This window comes from Hypomesus transpacificus, chromosome 25 (assembly GCF_021917145.1).
Source record: "Hypomesus transpacificus isolate Combined female chromosome 25, fHypTra1, whole genome shotgun sequence".
NCBI lineage: Eukaryota > Metazoa > Chordata > Actinopteri > Osmeriformes > Osmeridae > Hypomesus > Hypomesus transpacificus.
This window is the reverse complement of record NC_061084.1, coordinates 2,899,494-2,923,557: the sequence shown is the minus strand read 5'-3', so window position 1 is coordinate 2,923,557 and position 24,064 is coordinate 2,899,494. Positions and strand designations below refer to the sequence as shown.

Below are 24,064 nucleotides of genomic sequence, written 5' to 3'. Positions count from 1 at the left end.
AGTAATGAAACCAGTTCAAGTTATAGTCTTTTGACCTGAATCCAATGATTAGTCATCTGAATAAAAACCACTCAAGAGAAGTACTGCTTCTTGGATGATTTGTGCTCCACATCAGTTCAACACATTTGCCTTTGTTTTCATGGGATTCATGGAATTGCTAGTTTCTGCTCCACCATTGTGTAATAAAAAATATAATTTACATTTTTCTGTTATCCTTTCGCATTACACACATTTAGTCAATGTTTTTAAACTCAACCGATTGTTGTCATTTTACCATGCTGTTCATATTGAACAGACATCAGTTTTTGGGAAGATAACTGTATATTTCCAATTTGATTTATATTTCCATCGTAAAGCTGGTCTTTAATTTCAATTGGAAGTGGTATTAAAAGGTCTTAAAAGTCTTACATTTAACTTGTTTACACCTGTAGACACTCTGTGAAGCCCCCACCCCCCACTCCAGAGACAATTGGTGACAGAGAGGTGCAGACATTTAGTTAAACATAGTTATGCCTTAAGAGTAGAGTAAAAAATGTAGACTAAATGTGTAAATGGATGTTGAAACTCAGTTCTCTGAGTTGGTGCATGTCAGTTTAGGCAAAAGTTGTCTTTTAAACCTCTAGGTTTAAAAATTATTCAGATTTGATTGGAACTCTCTTTTATACATTTATAGTTGGATTTGACATTTAACAGCCATTTAATTCATTAAGCAAGTTGTTTAACTCAAACAACCATAACACAGTACATATGGTATACAAAGCTGCAGTCAGATTTGGTGAAATTGTTAGCTTGGATGTTATCTTGACATATACATGGGGTCTTGATGATGATGCGCACGCAGCTTCAAGGCAGAAAGACGCGTTCCATTTCAGGAGACTCCGAGACCTTAGCGCGTCACTAGCATTTCGTCATATCACGCAGTCGGAGCACAGCTAGATCATCAACGTCAGCGCTCTTGGGTACCCAGCATGCAGTGCGGCATGTCAAAAAACGCCATGACTTGTGGAAAATAGTTTGGTTACAACAGCTATGCAAGGGATTTCAGTTGTTGCGTCCGTTCAGTTAGATGTTTGTAATATTGTTGTTTGTTAGTTAAAATAATCTTGTTGGTCACCCTGAGAGTGCATGTTGTGTGGTTTAATGGGAAGTGAGAGTCGACCACTGCATATTAGTGATGGGAAGTTCGGTTCTTTTTACTGATTCGGTTCTTTGAATCTCGTTCAGTAAAATGAACGAATCTTTTTTCGAGTCATTTGTTCATTTCAGGAGGGGGGGGGGGGGGGGTTGGGGGCTATACGTCCACTGCAAAGGACGTATAGCCCCTACACGTCCACTGTAGGTTAGTGCATGACAAATACTATTTCAAAATAAATTCCTGCATTAAAATAATGTATCATGAGTTTGTATGATTTGGTCATGTATTATCACACTAGCATTTAATTATCACGTCAAACAATTACACTGCACTAAACTGTAAGTGTAAATGTAAAGTGAAAATAACAAAACCAGTCAGTATGATGACTTGAGCGAATATCATTCATTCACGTCTTACTAAAACAGCGGCCACGCGAAAGTGAATAAGGAAACTGTTTCCTCTACTAAAAAATACAATGCGGGTCACGTGAAAAAAGGATCCAAAGACTCGTAGAAAGACCGAGTCGGGGAAGGAACTAATCATTCGTTTCCTCTAGCTACAGAGCCTATGCAGGTCACGTGAAAAATGATCCAAAGACTCGTAGAAAGACCGAGTCGGGAAAGGAACGAATTGTTCGTTTCCTCTTGCTACAGCCTATACAGGTCACGTGAAAAATGATCCAAAGACTCGTAGAAAGACCGAGTCGGGAAAGGAACGAATCGTTCGTTTCCTCTAGCTACAGAGCCTATGCAGGTCACGTGAAAAATGATCCAAAGACTCGTAGAAAGACCTAGTCGGGAAATGAACGAATCACTCGTTGAGAGGACTCGTTACTCCCGAGTCCTTATAAGGATTCGTTCAAAATGAACGAATCGTTCACGAACGACACATCACTACTGTATATTAATATTTGCAATGAGTTGATCATGATCTGTGCCATAGACCTAGTGCCAATGAGGGTTTTCTTGATTGTACATTGATTGTGATTCTGGAGAGCAGTCTTCAGATCATCTTGGAGAAATTCGGGAAACAGCAATGTGATCAACGTGTTTTGATTGAGGGAGGCAATTTACAGCATTTCTGTTGTGACGTGACTTGCGCTGGGAGGGAGGTAAACGGCATGGATGTGATAGTGTGCAGGCAGGTGTGTTTTTATATAGGGTGAAATGGAATGAGAAATGCAATACAAAATGTCTGAAAGGGGTGTATTTATGTAACTGTCCACATTGCCTCAATATCTTTGTGTGAATAAATCAAATATCATTTTGACTGATGGTTTTCAAACCCTATTCGGTTCAAGATGACATCATTCTGAAGTAGTACCATGTGCAATGTCATGCAATTTGACATTGAAATGTCAACTGTTTCTTAACCTTTGTCCCAAAGCTGACCAAAGGTAATAGTGTGCCATTTCTATCAATACAATCTCAACAGTTGGTGTGTAGCAGAGATTATAGAGAGACTGACTTGTAACCTGATGCTCATGAGTTCAAAACCCCACTCGGCCTATAGTTGTTGGCCAAACATGAAGTCAATTTGATCTATTGTTGTCCAACTCTTGACCTTCTACATTATACATTTTTATAATATTTTGCCATTTTGCATAGGAACCCGCATTGCTGCTTGCAGCTATATTTCTGATTTGGATTTGTTTTGGATTTCAAAAATCAGTGATTGCCATTTTTGCATTTATTTGGTTATTCTGTAATCATTGCATGCATCACTAATAAATATTCTAAAAACACAAATAATTTCGATTGTGATGAATATATATATCAATTAGTGACAGAATAAAATTTATTGTTTTTTGTCAATTTTGACAGCTGTTTGGGGGATTATTTTATGAGGCCAAACTCTTTCTACTTTGCTGTAGGCCTAAACTGAAAGGCTGAATACGTTAAAGCCTACCTAATCACTGTAGCCTGATGGATGTACAAATAAAATAAAACCTTATGAATAAATAGGATATCTTGTCAGATACGGCATGATCCAAATATAGTATTATTTGATAAATTGACGTCTTCATTACATTTTGGCCATGAAATCCACGCTGAATCCACCCGTCCGATGGGATCAATTTAATCCAGATTTCTGGGATCAAAGTGATCCAAATCCTACAAAAAAGTTCTGAAAAACCCAAACTAAAGGTTTGATTTGGATCAAAACCAAGATTGGATTACTTGATTTAATCTGATTATATAATCCGTTTTTTCTTTTGAAAAACACATTTTCAAGATTTGATCCAATCCGTTATCCAAAATCCCAGTGGATTACTTTTGAAAAACCGGGCCCTGGATTTCAACCCAATTTGGGGAAAATGAGCGGTGGTCTGGCCCCTATTAGGCAGAGCTCCACGACAGTACCTGCATTGGAGTCCAAAGAAGTAGTCAAACTACTTTATTTTCAATTCAATATTATATTAAAGTTATACTCACATAAATATTAAAATATAAAATGTTTTTAAAATGTGTATTAGTTTGCACACGTCTGCTTATGACCAAACAAAATGTTTATATTTATGTTTATGATATAGTTTGTATGTATTACCCCAAATTTTCAATGAATTCCTTTTAATTCTGTTAAGTTTCCAACTTGAAATATTTCCTAAAATCCCCATCTTAACTTCCCATGGAAAGTTTGCAACCCTAATCAGCATCAAAAATACTATACTGTTCATTAAGGAATATACCTAGTAGCATATTATTATACATAGATAAATAGTTACAGCCAGAACCTGAATACAAGTTGAACTGACCCAAATTGAGGTAGACCCTTGCTTGCCGAATGACCAGCTGTGGGGCAATAGGTGTCCCTGGGTGGTGTCGGTGGACTTCCTTGGTGATCTTTAAAAGAGAACTAGAGTGATCTGCCCAATACAGAAACCGGTCCACTAGGAAGACCACAGAAACTGCCAACTTGGCTTCTTCTACCAATATGGCTGCCTTAAGGAGAGCCTATAGAAGCATAAAAAAAACATTCAACTTAGATAAAAAATGTATATGTTATATTGTTAGGTTGTAATATGTACAAATGAGCCATCATTACCAATAACTGAGGTAGATGTTCACTGATGAGATCTTTGAGGTTGACCTGGTCCTGGGAGCTGACTGAATGCTTGTACTGCCATCGCTCTGGCACAAAGGGCCAATTCATATCCACAGCCTCCTGAAGCAGGGAGCTCAGTTCTACAGTTAGAGACCCTAAGAGTATTGATACAGTGGTGAAACATGAGAAAGCAAAGCATTCCTAAAGCATTTTGAAATATTTTGTGATGGTTTGAAAATAACAAAAAGCTAGAATATATGCATCATAAATACACCATACAAATTAATGCGCTGGGGGCTGGGGGCACAGATTGAATAGTTTCTGAGGTTAATCGATAAAAGACAAAACCATTGCCCTCTGTTGGCTGACCTTTGTACTTCCTGTAATTCAGCTTTGCTTCCGCAGTGGGTGCCATTGTCTGTCCTGCTGCCATTCGGCACTCTTCCAGCAAGAGTCCAATCTCCCGATTGTCCATGGTTCAATTGTTTTTTCAAACTATTCAAGTAGCACAGGCCTTATAAAAAAAAGTAGTATGCGTTGGCTGTTAGTAAAGAATATTGGTCATGCATGGCATGAACCAAAGTCGAGACTTGAGATAGTAGCTTATTTTATCCGTTCACAGCCATTCCTAAACACGTCGATTGAAATGTGGATGTCCCTACAATTTGTCTGTCTACTCCGACATGATTTATTTAAAAAAGCTAGAATAGCTCAAACTTTGGATAAAATGACGACGTAACCTACCTTTCAAAATGTTTAGTATCCTCTTTGGCAGGCTACAACTTTAGATAAACACACGAGGACGGCTGCGATTTGATTGGATTGTCACAATCTCTCATAAGCAGAAGAGCTCTGAAGTTTAGACAAGTAGATCTTGTAAGGTTCCTTCCGATTTTCACAACGTGGGCATTTAACGCATAACACACGGCTGACTTTCGGGTTAAAAAGCCTATTGGTGTTACGCAGCCTCCGCGAGCCACCCTCAGTAGGCGGTACTGTGAAATTGTCGAAGTCAGATTTTGAACAGTTATATTGAACAACATAGGTGTTTGCATGGGGAGCGGAGAAAGGCTAGAGGAGATCCAGCTGCAACAGACATATTTTTAACTGTCTCTTTAGTGGAGATTGTTGGCTTCATTTAAAGAGTTGGACCTGCTAATGTAACTGGACCTGTGCCATAGCGAAGCAATACGGATATCTAATGTTGCTTTAGTTTCTGAATTCGTGGTTTTGCATAGTTATGCCGCGAGCTTGTGCTGTGAGGTTATCTCCTATAACCATTTAAGACCATACGACGCTTGTTGATCATATATCATATGTTCAATTAGCAAATCTCTCAGTCCAGTGTTGAATAATCATTAGCACTGGGCATTTCGTGGGATGGGACTTAACAAACTCTGAAGGTAAGGGTAGCTTAATTAGCAAGCCTGTTTGTATTTCTGAACTAAGATTTCGAGACCATACAATATTACAATGAGACCTCATTATTCTACTTATGAATTTAACGCAGGATAAATTCCAAACAGTCCACATTTGGCGTTGAATGGATTATGCTCCTAAATGTAGCCTGTATGCTGGGGATGTGCAAGATTCTTATGTATTTGTGTTAATATTATGTGAATGGTGTTAAGAGCAGCTTAGTCAGCCTTATAAAATGTGTTGGTAAGCAGGCACTGGTGGGGAGTTGGTGCATGCGTTTCCTAACCTCACTGATGTTTTGGACGAGATGTTGCTTGTAAAAATGAGATTAGGCTCCAGATATCATGTTCTATTGATATTCAAACGGTTGAGTGTTCGCAAATCCAAGAGTCGCATGGGAGCTTTCGAGCACACTGTAACCTGTGCAACACATTTGCAGGTAATTGGGCTTGAGAGTATCCTCCCACCCACTTTATCAAGTGGGCCAATTTCACCTTATATAACTAAAACCAATTGTCAAGTTAGTTTATGGTTTATTAGTCTAATAATTCCTAGAATGACAGGAATTCCCAAAGTGTGGTGCGCGCACCCCTGGGGGTGTGCGAGAGGAAAAATGTAATGGTGGTCTAATGGTGTAATAATTAATATCAATTATTATATGGCAACGACAGTAAGAGCGTTCTGAATGGCTAATGGGTAGTCATGCCAGCCGCGTATTGATCTGTCACATCAGAATTTTGATTTGGAGCACGAAAGTCTTGAAATTTGAGTGAGATTGTCGCCCGGTAGACTGCATAGTCTTACCCAGCTAACACAGTTACGTTGCCCTTACGTTGCCTCAACGTCACTCGATGACCAAACATACGTTGCTGCAACGTCTTTGGCGACGTTGCGGGACTGTGCATCTGTGGGACACCGCAAAATGTGCCTATAGGCGGCAGCCATGTCTTCACGTCATGTCACAAAGTTCATCATTTTACAGTCAGTTCTACACCCAAAAAAGTCGAGCAGGGCAGCTTTCAAGAAATATGGAAATTCTGCTTTTAGCCAGCTGGTCCGATTATTTTTGTGATTTGTGTAAAATGGCAATCCGCTTTGCGTCGTGCCTAACAACTCCTCTTACCTTTTCTAAAATCAGCGCAAAACACGGCCTCTTGGGGCTTATTGCTTAATTTTCATATGGTGGCCCACGGGTGCCCACAACAGCAACATTAGTGAAGCAAAAAAAAGTTTAAAACACAACACCATTAACACACAACACGACATTAACAAAAACGAAACATTTATAAAAACGCTACATTTCAAAAAACAATCTACTACTTACAACACAACAGCATTGGTTCACACCACCAACATCAGCCGAGAACCCACCAGCATTAGCCGAGAACACACCAGCATTAGCCGAGAACACACCAGCATTTGCAGAAACACTGCATTTCAAGTTCACACCCAATCGTTCTCCCGACCACTAGGGGCAGTGCAAAAGTGGAATTATTTGGGTTCTCACCAAAATAAAAACGAACTGTTTGACAGCCGGTCAATTTGAAATCCTTCAAATCAAGAACATCAACCAAGAACACAACTTAACCAATCACCAATAAAAGTTGGTTTGTTATATTCTAATTATAATCTTATGTTTTACAAAATGCACGCCCTCTCTTAGTTTTAGTGATGTTGTCCTGCGTTATGTTCGATAGCAAACCTCCAAGAGGTATGTAGGCGTGGTCCCGTAGAGTTAATTTACTTCACTTGATTTTACAACAATAGGTAAAACACCAAAAACACCCCACTTTGCATGCACTGACTGTCCCTAGTGGTCTGGAGAGTGATTAAGTGTGAACTTGAAATGCAGCGTTTCTGCAAATGTTGTTGTGTTTTGTGCTAATGATGCGGTGTTCTCGGCTAATGCTGGTGTGTTCTCGGCTGATGTTGGTGGTGTGAACCAATGCTGTTGTGTTAAGTAGTAGATTGTTTTTTGAAATGTATCGTTTTTATAAATGTTTTGTTTTTTCTAATGTCGTGTTGTGTGTTAATGTTGTTGTGTTTTCAACCTTTGTTTGCTTCGCTAATGTTGCTGTGGTGTGCACTCGTGTGCCACTGTATTTTCACAAAAGTAAAACGTGAATTGTAAAAATTCAAAACTTTAAACTTTCAAAGCTTACATTTAATAAATAAATGCATTTCAGCTCTTGCCGCCAAAACTACACTAGGTAGCCGAGCTTGTGCACCTAACTTAAGCTCATTCATTCAGTAACGGGTAACATTCATAAAAAAATGCTTAACTGGCTGAAATCGGGCAAACTGTCAGAAGGGACATCTGAAGCTATCACTAATAATAGAGGAGAGGGGCAGAGAGAGAGTGAAGAATCGGAGGTGATAACGGGGAGGTGCGTTGGGGATCGACCGGTAGGAGAACTTGAGCGGGAGTCAGAGAGAAATGAGACGGAGGAGACTAAAAAGGAGGAAGGAATAGCAAAGACAAATTGGGAGCACATACGCCAATCGCGGAGTCAAGGTGAAAAAACAGGAAACGAGAGTGAGCATCAGACTGGGAAAAAAAAGAGGAAATATGATGAAAATTATCTGGGTCTGGGCTTCACTTGGATCGGCAATGCAGATTGCCCAAAGCCACAGTGCGGCGTGTGCAGTGAGGTTCTTGCTAACAGCTGTCTGAAGCCCTCTTATTTACGTCGCCACCTGAACACCAAGCATGCAAGTCCAAGTCAAAAGCCCTTTACATTTTTTTTGTTACAAAACAGCCAAAAACAACTGCAGTCTGATTCATGTGTTGGGTCTACAAAACGCACTACGGGCTTCATATCTGCTCAGTTACAGAATAGCAAGAAAGGGGATACCTCACACAATCGCTGAAGACGTGTGCTTGCCAGCTGCCAAAGAGATGGTGGAATGTATGCTTGTAGGGAGAGAGAAGCAAAAAAATGTGGACATATTCCTGTTGTCCAACAACACTGTGTCGCGCCGCATCGATACTTTGTCTGAAGACATCTTGGCTACATTAGTCAGTCGCGTGAAGAAGAGTGAGTTTTACTCTCCGCAAGTAGACGAGTCTACAGATGTGGCCAATCTGGCCAATCTTCTGGTGTACGTCCGTTGCCTTTTTGAAGGCATGGTGCAGGAAGATTTTTTTGTTCTGTCGGCCCCTTTCTACCCAAACAACAGGTCAATAAATCTTCAATTTAATAGACACCTTTTTGAGCACCAATGGGATCGACTGGACAAGCTGCGTGGGAATCTGCACTGACGGGGGGAAATCGATGACGTGGAAGCACACAGGGCTTATAGCTCACATCAAGAAAGTCTGTCCATCCATTCTCTGGTTACTTTGCAGTGTTCACAGGGAGGCCCTTGCAGCCAAAAACATGCCCGCTGATCTACTTTCAGTCCTCAATGATGCTGTGAAACTGGTGAACTTCATTAAAGCGCGTCCGCTAAATTCAAGACTGTTCACACTGTTATGCGATGAGATGGGTAGCGAACACAAAGCACTGCTGCTGCATACTGAAGTGCGTTGGTTGTCCCGTATGGAATGCCGAGTTAGTCAAAATTAAATAAATAAATAAATGGGTAAATGAATAGATAAATATATACATAAATAAATATGGCTATGAAATAAACTCTGAAAAAAATAAAGATGTTAATAAATATATAATTAGATAGCTGAATCCATTTACCAACATCAATAAATAAATACGTTTATTTATTTCAAAATTACGTTTTTGTAAAGACAACATTTATTTATTTCATGGGACTTTTATTTCCTAATGCCACATTTATTAATTTTTTGAAACTTTTACGCACCACATTTATTTCCACATATATTTCCACACCACATTTATTTCCACATATATTTGCACACCACATTTATTTCCACACCACATTTATTTCTGTGCTGTATTTATTTCAGATCTCACATGCAAACGAGAGGGGCGTGGTTCGATCTTGTGTGCAGCTGCGTTGGGCACGCAGCTGCACACAAGATCGAAGGCAGATAGGGACACCTAGATTCGGTAGATAATGGAAGACATTAGCCGTGTCAGAGGTCGCATGCTGGCCTTATAGATCAAATTGATCAGCATGGCTTGTCAGGATATAATTTTGGCATATAGTAGATTTTGTAGAGATACTTGAGCGGAAAAGTGCTTTACAGAACATAGATATTGAAGTCTTAAATAGTTTGAGACTTGTCGAGCACTGTTCGTGTGCAAGATGTACAAGTAGTGGGGGGTGATTACTGCCAGGTATAATGTTAGCTAACACAGCTAGCAACTGTCGCTACGCCTAACAAAGAAGACAATCACTGCCACCGCTACATCACTCTGCTATTATGTGGATAGCTAGGTCGATGAGGCACCTGACTATAACTTTAACTATCTAGCCTCACTATTATGCCATGCCGGTATTACCATTTAGTGAGACAAGACCTGAAGTGAAGCCAGACCATTCCAGACATAACCCATACCTTTGGATTTACAGTATTGCTTCAAATTGAAGTCAAGTTTCTTAACGCTTTATTATTATTGGCAATTTAGTTGCAACTAACCAAGACGTGTCCAGACCAAGACCAATTCAACACTGTACACAATACCCAAACCAGGATATTATAATTTATGGAATTATTCAATATTAAATCAAACCACTACCACTTGACTCTTTTTAATGACCATTCAGTGACAAAACGGGTTTGGCTGTTCAGGTATGTGCCAATACAGCACAACACTACTAGCTCTACAGTAGCTACCTCTAGCTGATATGGCCACACTGATGTCGTCCTTTTTAATAAAAAGCCGGCTAGCCAGCCACTTGGCTACAGTTGCTGACTTTGAGACCGGTGATAGCCAACATACCACCTAGGAAGACGTAGTGGTGGCAGTGATTGTTAGCTTTGCAGACGAGTTACACATCATACGAGCGAAAGCGATGTTTACAAAGGTAACTTCAGCGCCACCTCGTAGCTATCAAAGACCAAGTCCCCACACGTAGGCAACCAGGTCACCGCCATCACTCCCATTGGGAACTAATGATAAAAAGGCAGAGACGACACAGACATTATGGTCAAAGCTTTTCTACATTGTATGTTTTTCGGCAGTGCGACGCCACTGTCACCCCCCATACAGGTAGCATAGCTATATAGGAATCTAGGTGTGCAGCTGCGTTGGTCTAAAGATAACCGCGCCCCTCTCGTTTGCATGTGAGATCGGAAATAAATACAGCAGGGAAAAAAATGTGGTGTGTAAAAGTCTCAAAAAATAAATAAATGTGGCATTAGGAAATAAAAGTCCAATGAAATAAATAAATGTTTTCTTTATAAAAACGTCATTTTGAAATTAATAAATGTATTTATTTATTGATGTCGGTAAATGGATTCAGCTATTTAATTATATAATGATATATTTATATATTTATTTCCATCTTTTTTTACTTCAGAGTTTATTTCATAGCCATATTTATTTATGTATGTATTTATCTATTCATTTACCTATTTATTAATTTAATTTTGACTAACTCGGCGTTCCATAGTCCCGTGGCACGCACTTCAGCAATTTTTTGAGGACAACCCTTTTCATTTGGCCTCCAATCTGCATGACGAGGACTTTCTGATGAAGCTTGCTTATCTGGCCAACATCTTTTCTGTTCTGAATGAACTGAATTTAAGTCTGCAGGGAGTCAGCGTTACTTTGTTCAACACGCAAGACAAAATAGAAGCTATGATCAAGAAGCTACGGTTCTGGACAAGCTGTGTGAGTGGGAATGCGCTCCTGTGTTTCCCTACGCTTCAAGCGTTCTTGGAGGCAAACAACCTGATCATGGGTGAACATGTTAAAAAATTGAACACCTTGAACAACTTGCTGAGCAGCTACGGAAATACTTCCCAGCGATGGACACATCTCAGATGTGGATTCGCAACCCATATGCAGTTTCCCTCCCTGTCCCACAGTGTCATTTCAGGAGCAGGAGCAGCTGATTAAGCTATCATCCGATGGAGCACTGTAGTTGCAGTTCAAAAGAAAGCCACTTGTGGATTTTTGGACCAAGGCAATGCCAGCATACCCAGTCCTTGCAAAGCAAGCCTTGAGGGTTTTGATGCCCTTTGCCACAATGTATCTGTATGAGGCTGGTTTCTCTGCTCTGACAGCAGGGAAGACAAAATATCGGCAAAGACTGGATGCTGTTGAGAAGGATCTGCGGCTTAAACTGTCTTCAATTGCGCCAAACATCGCAGAGCTTTGTGCAGAGATGCAGGCCCATCCGTCGCATTAATATATGTAAGCATGTGGCCAAATGTTTTTGTTATTATTGCAACTAAGTTAGTGGGAATACTCACATCTCTCACTCTCTCCATCTCCCTCTCTCTCTTGCTGCAGGCTGAGCCACCTGATGTGAAAATCCTCAAATGAACTAACTCCTAATCTTTATTTGATTCAGATGAATGTAACCACTATTTATGATTAATTGTAAATTAAATGTGATGCAATCTGCCTCTGAGCCTGTGCGTGAGTCCTCGCCATCCTTATTGCTCTATAAAATATTTTCAAAATGGCCTTGTGTAACTGAAATGTATTGAAACTTTGTATACAATATAGCAGGGGAGATGAAGGGAGGCTTGACTCTGAGGTTTTCTCCCATTGCCCATGAATCAATGGGGGATTAAGATGTAGCTCTGCTGTTTAGTCTGACGTTGATTTGGTCTGTAGCCACCTCCCTGATTTGACCAGCGTTTCTAGCTGTTTTGTGTTGGACTACAAGGATTTGACTTGTCAGTCTGTCTGTAACAGTCCCAGTAAAGCCTATAAATCTTAGTCCAATTAACCAACTTGTTCTGGGAAATTACTGCCAGAAAAAAGGGTCTTCTGAGGTTAGACCTTATCAGTTTGTTTGGTGCAGCTTATGTTGTGTGACAACCTGATTTTGTAGTTGATGAACTACAGTAATTATTTTAATATTGGACAACCATGAATACTGTGCTCTTCTGTATCCGTTACTGATTGAAAGAAACAAACCATCATGCAAATATAGTGACTGTACTATATTTCCTGCATAACCTTTATAGCTGGTACTCTGGGGAGGCTAGGCATTACAATGGTGAAGCATATGAAGCATTTAAAATGATGTTCTGTCTACCATACCTGGTCAAATAGCATTACATTTTTTTCAAGATTTGAACATTTTCTTGAAATAAGGACAATTTGAGATGAGATGTATTTAGTCCTTCCATTCCTTCCTCTGCAGTATATAACTGTAATATATTATACTCACTTTTAGTCATCTCAGACACTGATCCAGTGTCATGGCCGTTGGCTTGGTTAGGCAAGCAAGCCTTAATTGCATTCTTTATGAGATCTTATGCTAAATATAGAGGAGAATAAACATGATTCTTAAGGTGGTGCAGAGGTACAAAATGTATCAACTGAGAGCAAAATAAACCAACAAAGAAATGTATTACAGGAAGATGCTCAGAGGCATGCATTGCCATCACTGGTTTCCATGCTACAGTGCACTACTCATCTTTCATCTATCCCCTCTATTCCTCCTCTTCCTTCTTTAACATGGTCTGTCAAGTGGCTTGCTGTCTGAGAAAAAGATTGAAGTAGCCATAAATCAAGTTTTTAGGATTAACCGAAGTGAGGATAGACAGTTGGTTAGCTTAGTGGGAGAACATATTTAAAGGCAGTGGTCAAGTGTACAGCTGTAGTCTACATTTTGATGAGTAGAAAAATAGCATTAGTGGGCAAAATGTGGATTACTATGAGCTACCGTGTTAACATAGTGATATGCTGTCTTCAAGTTCTATGCTTTTCAACAGGTGTATGATTTGCCTCACCTTTAGTTATGTTTACATCTGCCTGTTATATAAGATATTTGTCTACAATTATGTTCCTGGTTATCTGGGGCTAAATTAAATTCAAGTTTATGATTGTAGCCATGAAAACCTCTACAGATGCCTCACATGCAATTTCTTATCTAAAAAATATATACAAATCAACGATCTATTCTGAGCAACCCTGACATGGTCTTTATTCTTCATATATTACTAATACTCCCTGTGGGCAACACTAAAAACAATACAGGAAATACGGTTGTAAGTAGTTTTGGTAGGGAAATATAAACAGGAAGTAGTCAGTCATACTGTTAGGGCAAACATAATATATTGGTAGTTTGGCGGTGGTGAAGATCCCTGCAGTCTAATCAGCAGGAAATCATTTTGAAAAACCTTCTATAATGTTTTTATGATGACTAGAAAGTAAGCTTCATGTTACCCTGGACAGTAACTAGGCCATTGAGCAGAATTGGATGTTTGGAAGATGTCCAGTAACAAGCTGGCCTTATCTCCCTTTGCTGTGGGTGTATCATGCTGGGTAGGTTGGTGTCCTTTGCGCCCAGTTGGAATAGAAAGGACCACATTTGCATCTTGGGAGTTGAAAGTATGCTAGCAGAGGTGAATGACTTGGGAGTGCACCACAACAGGATATGAAACTCTGAAAACACTTCACTGCAGCAACCTACTGAAAAAGAGTGAAGGCATTTTCTGGTTTTAAATGACATCAAATGCACTTCAAGCTTTGTCCCTTCCTCACTCTTACTCTTAAACCATTTTTTCACTCTTGATAATATCTGACAGTTGTATGTGTAAGAAATGGATATGTTGTGGTAAGAGAGTGTTTCATATGAAGATTTTGACATGAGGAACATGTATCACTAAAGGAGCGGGAAAGAATTAGCATTGTTTGTTCAAATAGCTGTGGACAAACCCTGGGCAGTTGTAATTTAGATGTGAAGACAGACACACAGTAACATTTCTGCTGGTTGTCATAGCTAGTTTTAACATCTGCCAAAGGGCAGGAGTTGTGCAGGAAGCATCTGCACAAAACAATGCAAACATTCAGGCTTTCAAACAGCTTATTCTCTAACAATGAGTCATTGTGGCACATCCTTATATATTCATTCTAATTTTAAACCTATTATTTGTGCATTTGTTTGTGTTCATTTGATCATTTATCCTGATGCCTGTTATGCCATTTTTCCATCAACCTATTATATAACGCCTTTTTGGTAGCTTAATTGTTGTTTTGCACATCTTTTTTTGTCTTTATTATAGTTTATTATGAGTAACTAAACACTAAATTAATATTTTCTGTGTCTAGTTAACTTATAAAAGGAAGATTCAAATAACTATTTCAATACTCACTGAGGGCTAAACAAAAAATCATGTTCTTGATCCCCACATTTCTTTGCTGAAGTGTTATTTTGAATAATTACTGAAATTGGGGTGTTTAATTACTCTTTTAAACTATTATGGATTATGCACATATTCAGTATCCACAGATGCTCATATAACTGCACCTAAACCAACCAAAGAAGACAAGGAAACACTCAGGAAAATGGAAAAAACCTTGGGAAGAGCATTTCATTAAGGGATCCCCTCTTCATGTGATGGTTAGTGATACAGAGAGGTGCAGATCATGGGCTGAATAGTGTTATCAATTATGCAGTAAGAATGGGCTGGGACTACATGGGCTGGGACTAAATGGCTAGGAATCAGCATACCACAGGACATTCAGGTAGGAACCAGGAGCTATGTGTGGTTCATCATAGAGCATTAGAGACCAAAGTCTGCATCATCATCTTGGTCCACAATACAATATAGTATGTCTAGGGCCACAAGAGGGTCAGTAAGCGACCGGGAGCTTTACGTAGTCTGTAATAGAGGACGGATGTCAGCATTGGTGACTAGGTACAAACGGTTTAGTGCTGAAGGTTTATAGAACGTGGAAGACGAAAAAGTGATAGTTTGTTAAAAAATAGTTATATATCTGCACATACGGGTCAAAGTAAATCTTCATACCGTTAAAGTTTTCAAACTTTTTATGTACGGCATTGTATGTCTTTCTGTAAGAACGGATGTCCCTTGGACATGGGCTGCATCCTACTTAAATAGTGAATAAAACATTTCTTCTTTTTTTTTTACACCATCCTCCATCCTTATATCCTTTTTTTCTCTCCTTAAGAAACTCGAGTGGTTAGTTAGATAGCAGGGGTAGCTACCACAAGAGATACCTCCCTCTGTATGTCAGGGACAGGAAATGTAGCCTTCCTGCTCTCTACATAGCCTATTATCTGTAAATAGCAGTGGTCAAAAAACACCCAGCTTTTCCAAGGATCTATATCTGCCCTGGGAAACAGTCATGTACACAATAACCCCCTACCACAAACTCTTAAAACCAGGGGCCTCATGTTTAAAAGTTGCGTACGCACAAAAAGCTTGCGTACGCTGGTTTTCACGCACAATTTGTGATGTATAAAGATTTACTTGACGTGAGAATGTGCGGGCCATCACGGAAACTTTTGAGCAGACGTGAGAATGTGCGGACGGTCTGTAAAGTATTGTCTGGCTCTGTAACGTGGCAAATTCGAACTGAAAAGTGCCAAAACTCACCAAATATTACAGAATAAAGTTTCCACTACAAAAGTTTGATCATTAATGTGGATGATAACATCAAAACCCAAAACAGGAAATTCTATATAGCCTTTCACTTTATACCGCCACCACTTAATAACTTCTGTTAAACTTGAGGCTGTCAAACAAACGACAAAATCATGCTGTTACGGTGCGCCACCACACGTTTCTTCATTTAAAGTTTTATATCGGACTATTTCTTCTTAATTTATGCCATGGTCCGGTTCTCTGAACCCACAGCATTGATGGCCCTATAATAATAATGATAATTTTATTTGTAATGCACTTTACATTTAGCTAAATCTCGAAGTGCTGCAGGTTAAAAACAAGAAAGGGCGCAAATAGTGACAGTTTTCCACTCTGCCGACTTTCTTTTGTCACTAATACCTGATGACATTTTCTCGCCTCCACCTCTGTTGTCAGAACCTCGATCTCACAGTCACCGTATTTCTTCAAATAAACGCTGCGGCGTTTAACGTTCATTTTTGGTGCGGCGTTTCTTAGAGTGCGACGTTTATTCAAAGAAATATGGTAATTCAGACAACGAAAGGACCTCAGGAGCGCATTTATAGTCCATCTGCATATTAATTTATGGGAGGAGGCAAGGCGGGGTCAGTGGCTCGCTCACGTGCGGTCAATCTCACGTTGATTGTGATTTATAAAGGAAAGGTGCGCAGGACCTGGCGTACGACCGGTTTTATACATATTTCTGTGCGTAGGTACTTTTCGAGTTTTGGCCGTACGCCATCTTCTGGTATGAAAGCTGCGCAATCCTTTATACATGAGGCCCCAGGGGTGGTGGACCTGAGGGGTGTTTGTGCTGGGCCATTAAGTCTGGTATAAACAATGGGGTTGGTGCTTGAATATGCGTGTGTAGGCTCAAAATCATCTGTTTTTATGAGCAAGTGTTCATGTGTGTAGTGCAATTATTAAAGGAGACATGACATGAAACCCTCATTTTATGAGGTTATTTAACATTAATATGAGTTCCCCTAGCCTGCCTTTGGTCCCCCAGTGGCTAGAATTTTCGATAAGTGTAAACCAAGCCCTGCGTGTTCTTCTCCGCCTTTGACATAATGAAGGCTCAATTGCTCTGTTTGAAAATCTCCTCCTAGTGAAGTAGATAGGAGCAAGGTTACCTCCCATCTCTCTGCTTTGTCCGCCCAGATCATCTGGCCCGCCCATGAGAAAACTGAGCTACCACCGTGCAAGGGCGAGTGCGATATCGGTTTTTCCTGGACAGACATCATGGCGAGCAAACAAACGAAGCATAGCAGTTGCTCAATGCTTGGATGTAAAAATCAAAACAAAAGTATTTTTTTAGTTTCTTCATCCAAGTAAGTTAACTAACGCTGTATCATTTTGTTGCTTTACTGTATATGGTTACCTAGCTTGCTACCCTTGGAATGTGGCTGTAATATTAGCTCTGCAGCTAACAGCTGAGTTACTGTTGCTAATGTAAAGATAGATGGCATCAAGTATGTGTGTGAATACAAACGCTGTAACGCCAGTGTTGTACACTTCTTTGTTATTTGGATAACCGTTCTGCTGTTGGTGTTATGGCGCGCGATATCCGCCTTTCTCTTCATTGAAATGACTATGAGTGTGCACCTTTGCAAACCAGGGTGATCAGATGAGAATGGCTAAATTCGAGGCATCTTACAGCAACGGGGGCTACGAGCCATTGCGATACATCCGTTGTAAACATTAGCGCATGTTGCCGCCCCTCTCCTCCTCATTAGCATTTAAAGCTACAGACACCAAAACAGCGCATTCTGAGGAAAGTTCATTGTGGGACTACTCGTAGTGGCTATAATTCTGCACCATGGCTGAATTTCGGGAAAGAGACTAAGATACAGTATTAGGGGACCACTAAGGCCTATACAAAAGCATCCAAAAACAGCATTTCATGTCTCCTTTAATACTTGCTCAGGTTTATCGTGTGTGTCTGCCTTTGGCAAGGCACAACCTATATTCTCTCTCATTGGGTCTGCTTTGCCTTCAGCAAAGGCACAACCTTTGTTCTCTCACATATATATTTATTCTTATTGTTTATTTTTGCCCCCCTAAGGATGCCTCAATATTTGGACTACACAGAAAACGTCAGTGTCAAAAGTTGTCTTGGTAGCGATTGAGTTTCTTGTATTTTTATTTACGTTCCGTTACATGGTTTAAGTTTATATTACGTTTTTGTGGCGAAAAGTGAAGCTAACGGTGGCTAACTTGCTGACCATGTCTTAAATGTATTTTATATTCCAGAATAAGTCTAATTTTATGGGTGTTTATTATACAGCAGTATAGTTTGTGAGTGAATAAAACTCCCTCACAATTTAAGTTGTGTTCCATCTGAACTTGTTATATGGTATATCTGAACTATGTTATATGATTATCATCCAGTTAGGCCTATCTGAAGTTAGGTACACCCTTTTAATGTTATTTCCACAAAAGAAAATCATTTATTGTGGTAAAATGTTAACAGATTAAATTGGTTGAATAATTTTGCGATTAATCGCGATTAATCATATGAAATAATGCGATTAATCGCAATTAAATATTTTAATCGCTTGACAACCCTAATTTTTATATAAAATATACAAAAATATCAGTTGCACAAATGTCAGTAAAAACGGACCCCTCTGCAACCGACGCAAGCAAGCACACCCCACAATGTCCCCAGAAATTGTACCCTCTCTAATTATCAGACATGAAAATCCCTCACCTTTCGGCGAATATCGCCGTTTTGAAACCAAAATAGGTGACCTACGTGAATCGTGTAGATTCGATGAGAAATTGTTTTGGGGGGGTGGGGGTAGGGGGGGGGGGGGTTGGTATTCATATTCAGTGAACTGTGAACAGGTGCGCGTGTCAGAAGGGAGCGCGAGTGCATGGAAATATTAACGCAAAGGTCCTTGCATCACCAGTGCAGACCACCATCAGAAGCTGAAAGCACTCCTGGCCTCAGCGATTTAGCTACTTGACTGAATTTGGTGAATGATGGTTTCAATAATTTTTACATTTTCTGGTATATTTAAGTTTAGTTACCCAGGAGCTCTGTTGACATAGACTTAGCTAACGTTAGCTACAGCTTGATGAATTGAGTCATTGAACACAGCAGAAGAGAACGCAACGTTAGCCAGCTAGCTAAAGCTCCGGTGGAATTTTCAAATAAATGTATGCAGCCCTTAGTGCTGCTTACACACAACAGTGACACTGACAGAAAAGATAATTTGAGACAATATAAAGATGGAAAACCAGGCTAAGAAATGTAAACGTAATTAACTACCTTCACTACACAACGTTTTACCAATTGTACAAACGGCTATGTTTGTTTCAAACTCCAAAAACTATTTTTCGCTCAAATCAGCGCTCGCATTGACCATGGAAGTCCCTAACTAGCATCACATCAGACAGAATTTGCATGCATTAGCAAGGCGCTCGGTGTGGTGGCATATAGGGGACCGGTTCTGGTGGGCCGGTCTGGATCAAAGTCCAGCGCCTATTTTTACTTCCAGTCCGTCCCTGCCGTTCTATCCATAAGCAGACCTGCCAACCTGTATGCAATTTGTTTAGCGGATACGCATTTTTACTTCAAAATACGCTGGTACTTGTATTGGCTGTCAATCATGATGGAAGAGTAGACAAGTTAAGTTACAGCATGTCCACCATCTCTTGTGGGGGTTATGCATTAAGCCATTTGTGGTGCCCTTACCACATTGTGCCTCAAATACTGTAAATGTTAGACCCAGTGACAGGCTGGCATGAAATGGCTTGCATAATACTTAGTAAGGAGGCCATAATCATTTTTGACTCATGGCTTAAGTTACGTTTCTCCAGCTCTCCCCAGGTTGGCAGAAAAGTATCTCAAAATGCATCAGATTGATGCTTTAAAATATGGAATATTCAAATTTTTCTTATAGGGTAGCATGCACCCGGACCCCCTTAGAGGGGTAATATCCTTCTCACCTTTTTCACCCCTGACCCGTTTTCATGCCTGAATTATATTCATTAGTATTTTCCCACCATAACTCATCCCTTAATATTTGCACTACATAGACAATGTCTGTATCAAAATGTGTGTCTTATTCCCGAATGCGTTGCTTGTATCCGTGTGAACGTTCTGTTTAACTGTTAAGGCATGATTTAAGCTTTTTCAACGAAAAGGGACGCTAACGGTAGCTAACTAACTAGCCACAGTCAGAAACATCAGGAGTCAGGACATCACATGCAACCCAGTGGTGGTGTTTTTGCAGAAAACATAAATGGCCACATCTGTGGTGTCACCCTGCTTGATGAGCAGATATGACCGTTTTATGTTCGCTAGCTCTAGCTTCAGGGATGTACTGTACCTGGTTACTGTAGCTGGCTAGCTGTTAGAACTGCATGGCCACACGCACAGGCCAAGATGATAATGTCTCATACGTTGTTCGAGGTAAGTAGCTTGATATGCTTTTCTGTGATATCAACACTGTATTTTTGTTAGTTTTAGAGATAGCGAAAAGTACAGCTAGTGTAACAGATGTCTTCCTCTGTCAGAGGTATACAGGCCGATGTTCGCCCCTCACTGGGATCGAACACGCCACCTGTGACTTGCCAAGTGCGACCACTACCAGCTACGCCAACGAAAAGCTAGCTATTCATTGACGCGGGTGGCCTGTTTACATACTTGAGTGAGTTTAAACCGATACACACCGGCTACACTAGTGCTCGCATAGGTCTACAACTTCACAAGCAGTCCCACACACATAATTAGCTAGTGTTATTATTACTCGTAGTTACTGTAGCTGACCCTCTACCTACCCCTGGCATGGGGCAGAGCACTACGATTACATTCAGCCTCGTCCAGGTGAGCATAAGTAATGGTACATTCGTACTGGGTAGATCCTGCAATCCCAGTACAGTAGCTAATAGTGTTGAACTGTATACAGCCTAGGGCTGGGTGATATGGGTACAAAATGATCGATATAGATATTAATATTTCCATTTGATAACGATAATTAAGACCATAGACCACAGATCCGTAGTAGTAGCAAAATAAGTCTCTTCCTCAACTTTTTCCCTACACTCGGCAAAATGTTAGGCAGCGAGATGTGAGAGAAACGTTTGCGGCCAGGGAGCACGTACTTGGGTTCAAGTAACTTAAGCTTTTTACAACCTTGCTTTTTATCAGGGCTGCTCTGGATAAGAGCGTTTGCTAAATGACAAAATGTATCAATACCTTGGTGCAAACTCACACTTTCTGCATGTTCCCACAAGTGATTTTTCTTCAGGTGGTAAAAAAGGTTTGTCGTATTCCTAGACTTGGTAGCCACCTAGGGTTGCTACCTTCAATACAGAAACATAAGGGACGCCTGCTGCATGGGGGGGGGGGGGGGGGGGGGGGGGGGGGGGGGGGGGGGGGCGGGTGACAGATGCACTCAGTCTCTTTCACAACTCAAGTGGTCATATTGTCATAGCTGAATATCACAACTCAAGTGGTCATATCGTCGTAGCTGACTACACAGCTACAACATGACGATAATAAACATAGGCCAACAAAGTTTGACAGTGAGACCACAAAAATAGGCTTTTGAAGGAACTTTTGAGATGTGAACCATATTTTAATCACTTGGTAAATTAACAGATCCATAACTTCGTCATCTACCGCTTGTCCGGGGGTCGGGTCGCGGGGGCAGCAACCTAAGCAGGAAGGCCCAGACTTCCCTCTCCCTGGCCACTTCCACCAGCTCTTCCTGGGGGACCCCGAGGCGTTACCAGGCCAGCCGAGAGACATAGCCCCTCCAGCGTGTCCTGGGTCTTCCCCGGGGCCTCTTCCCAGTGGACCGTGCCCAGAACACCTCACCAGGGAGGCGTCCAGGAGGCATCCTTATCAGATGCCCGAGCCACCTCAACTGGCTCCTCTCAGCCTATCTCTAAGGGAGAGCCCAGACACCCTGCAGGGAACTCATTTTGGCCGCTTGTATTCGCAATCTCGTTCTTTTGGTACGTAGGAACGTAGATCGACTGGTAAATAGAGAGCTTCGCCTTTCGACTCAGCTCTTTCTTCACCACGATGGACCAATGCAGAGCCTGCATTACTGCGGATGCCGCACCGATCCGCCTGTCGATCTCGCGCTACATTCTTCCCTCACTCGTGAACAACAGATGCTTGAACTCCCCCTCTTGGGTCAAGAGCTCCCAACCCGACCCGAAGATTGCACTCTCGACCCTTTTCCGGTCGATAACCATGGCCTCAGATTTGGAGGTGTTGATTCCCATCCCAGCCGCTTCGCATTCGGTTGCGAACCTCTTCAGTGAGAGCTGAAGGCCACAGCCCGATGAAGCCATCAGGACACACATCATCTGCAAAAAGCAGCGACCCGATCCTGAGGTCACCAAACCGGACTCCCTCAACGCCCTGGCTGCGCCTAGAAATTGTGTCCAAATAAGTTATGAACAGAATCGATGATAAAGGGCTGCCTTGGCAGAGCCCAACCCTCACCCGGAACAAGTTTGGCTTACTGCAGGCAATGCAGACCAAACTCTGACACCGGTCGTACAGGGACTGGACAGCCCTGATCAGGGAATCCGGTACCCCGTACTCCCGGAGCACCCCCCACATGAGCCCCCGAGGGACACGGTTGAATGCCTTTTCCAAATGCACAAAACGTGTAGACTGGTTGGGCGAACTCCCATGCACCCTCCAGGACCCTGCCGAGGGTGTAGAGCTGGTCCACAGTTCCACGGCCAGGACAAAAACCACATTGCTCCTCCTGAATCCAAGGTTTGACAATCCGACAGACCCTCCTCTCCAGGACCCCTGAATAGACTTGCCCAGGAATGCTGAGGACTGTGATCCCCTTAAAGTTGAAGCACACCCTCCAGTCCCCCTTTTTAAAGAGGGGAACCACTACCCCGGTCTGCCAGTCTAGCGGCACTGTCCCCGATGTCCACGCGATGTTGCAGAGTCGTGTCAACCAAGACAGCCCTACAACATCCATAGCCTTAAGGAATTCCGGGCGGACCTCATCCACCCCAGGGACCCTGCCAGCGCAGAGCTTTTTAACCACCTCAGCAACCTCAGCAACCTCAGCACCAGAGATAGAAGGCCCCCCCCCCCCCCCGATTTCCCCAGACTGTCCACATCGGAAAGCGTGTTGGTGGTCCAGAAAGTTTTTGAAGCCGTTCCGAAGTCATTCTCCATGGCCTTGCCGAACTCCTTCCACGCCCGGGTTTTTGCCTCCGCGACCACCAAAGCCGCATTCCGCTAGGCCCGGTACACATCAGCTGCCTCTGGAGTCCTACCGGCCATTAAAGTCCGATAGGCCTCCTTCTTCAGCTTGACGGCATCCCTCACCTCCGGCATCCACCACCGGGTTCGAGGGTTACCGCTGCGACAAGCACCGGCCGCAGCTCCAGTCAGCCGCCTCAACAATGGAGGCCCGGTACATGGCCCATTCGGACTCAATGTCCCCGCCCCCCCCCCCCACTGAGACATGATCGAAGTTTTCCCGGAGGTGGGAGTTGACACCTTATGACAGGGGATTCTGCCAGCCATTCCCAGCAGACCCTCACATTACGTTTGGGCCTGCCAGGCCTGACCAGTGTCCTCCCCCACCATCGTAGCCAACTCACCACCAAGTGGTGATCAGTTGACAGCTCTACCCCTCTCCTCACCGAGTGTCCAAGACATTTGGCCTCAGGTCCGTCGACACGACTAAACAGTCGATCATCGAACTGAGACCTCAGGTATCCTGAAGTCAAGTGCACATATGGACACCCTTATGCTTGAACATGGTGTTCGTTATAGCAAGCCGTGTCTAGCACAGAAGTCCAACAACAAAACACAGCTTGGGTTCAAATCGCGGGGGCCATTCCTCCAAATCACGCCCCTCCAGGTCTCACTGTCATTGCCCACATGAGCATTGAAGTCCCCCAGGAGGACGAGGGCATCTCCGGGAGGAGCGCTTTCCAGCACCCCCCCAGAGACTCCAAAAAGACTCCTCTGACTCTGA

General features: G+C 41.9%; 2 protein-coding genes across 15 annotated transcripts in view; one reads left to right on the top strand and one right to left on the bottom strand.

Annotated features, from left to right (window-relative positions):
- The window catches only part of alpk1 (alpha-kinase 1), a 54,663-nt gene extending 49,646 nt beyond the window's left edge, over nt 1-5,017 (bottom strand). For 4 of the 7 annotated variants that reach the window (XR_006958329.1, XM_047049145.1, XM_047049146.1 and 1 more), the window contains exons 1-4: nt 4,925-5,017; nt 4,550-4,694; nt 4,181-4,335; nt 3,891-4,089 (exon numbers count right to left, since the gene is read on the bottom strand). Coding sequence is in view for 4 of the 7 variants with exons in the window: in XM_047049145.1 (XP_046905101.1) it covers nt 3,891-4,089; nt 4,181-4,335; nt 4,550-4,655 (460 nt within the window). In the remaining 3 variants the exon portion in view is untranslated. Of the gene's footprint in view, nt 1-3,890; nt 4,090-4,180; nt 4,336-4,549; nt 4,695-4,924 lie in introns of those variants that run through there. The other 3 variants (XM_047049147.1, XM_047049149.1, XM_047049150.1) reach the window with 3 other exon arrangements.
- Nucleotides 5,018-5,076: 59 nt separating this feature from the next.
- The window catches only part of LOC124487104 (RAS guanyl-releasing protein 2-like), a 109,067-nt gene continuing 90,079 nt past the window's right edge, over nt 5,077-24,064 (top strand). For all 8 annotated transcript variants that reach the window (XM_047049157.1, XM_047049156.1, XM_047049159.1 and 5 more), the window contains exon 1: nt 5,077-5,583. The gene's annotated coding sequence lies outside the window, so the exon portion shown is untranslated. The remainder of the gene's footprint in view (nt 5,584-24,064) is intronic.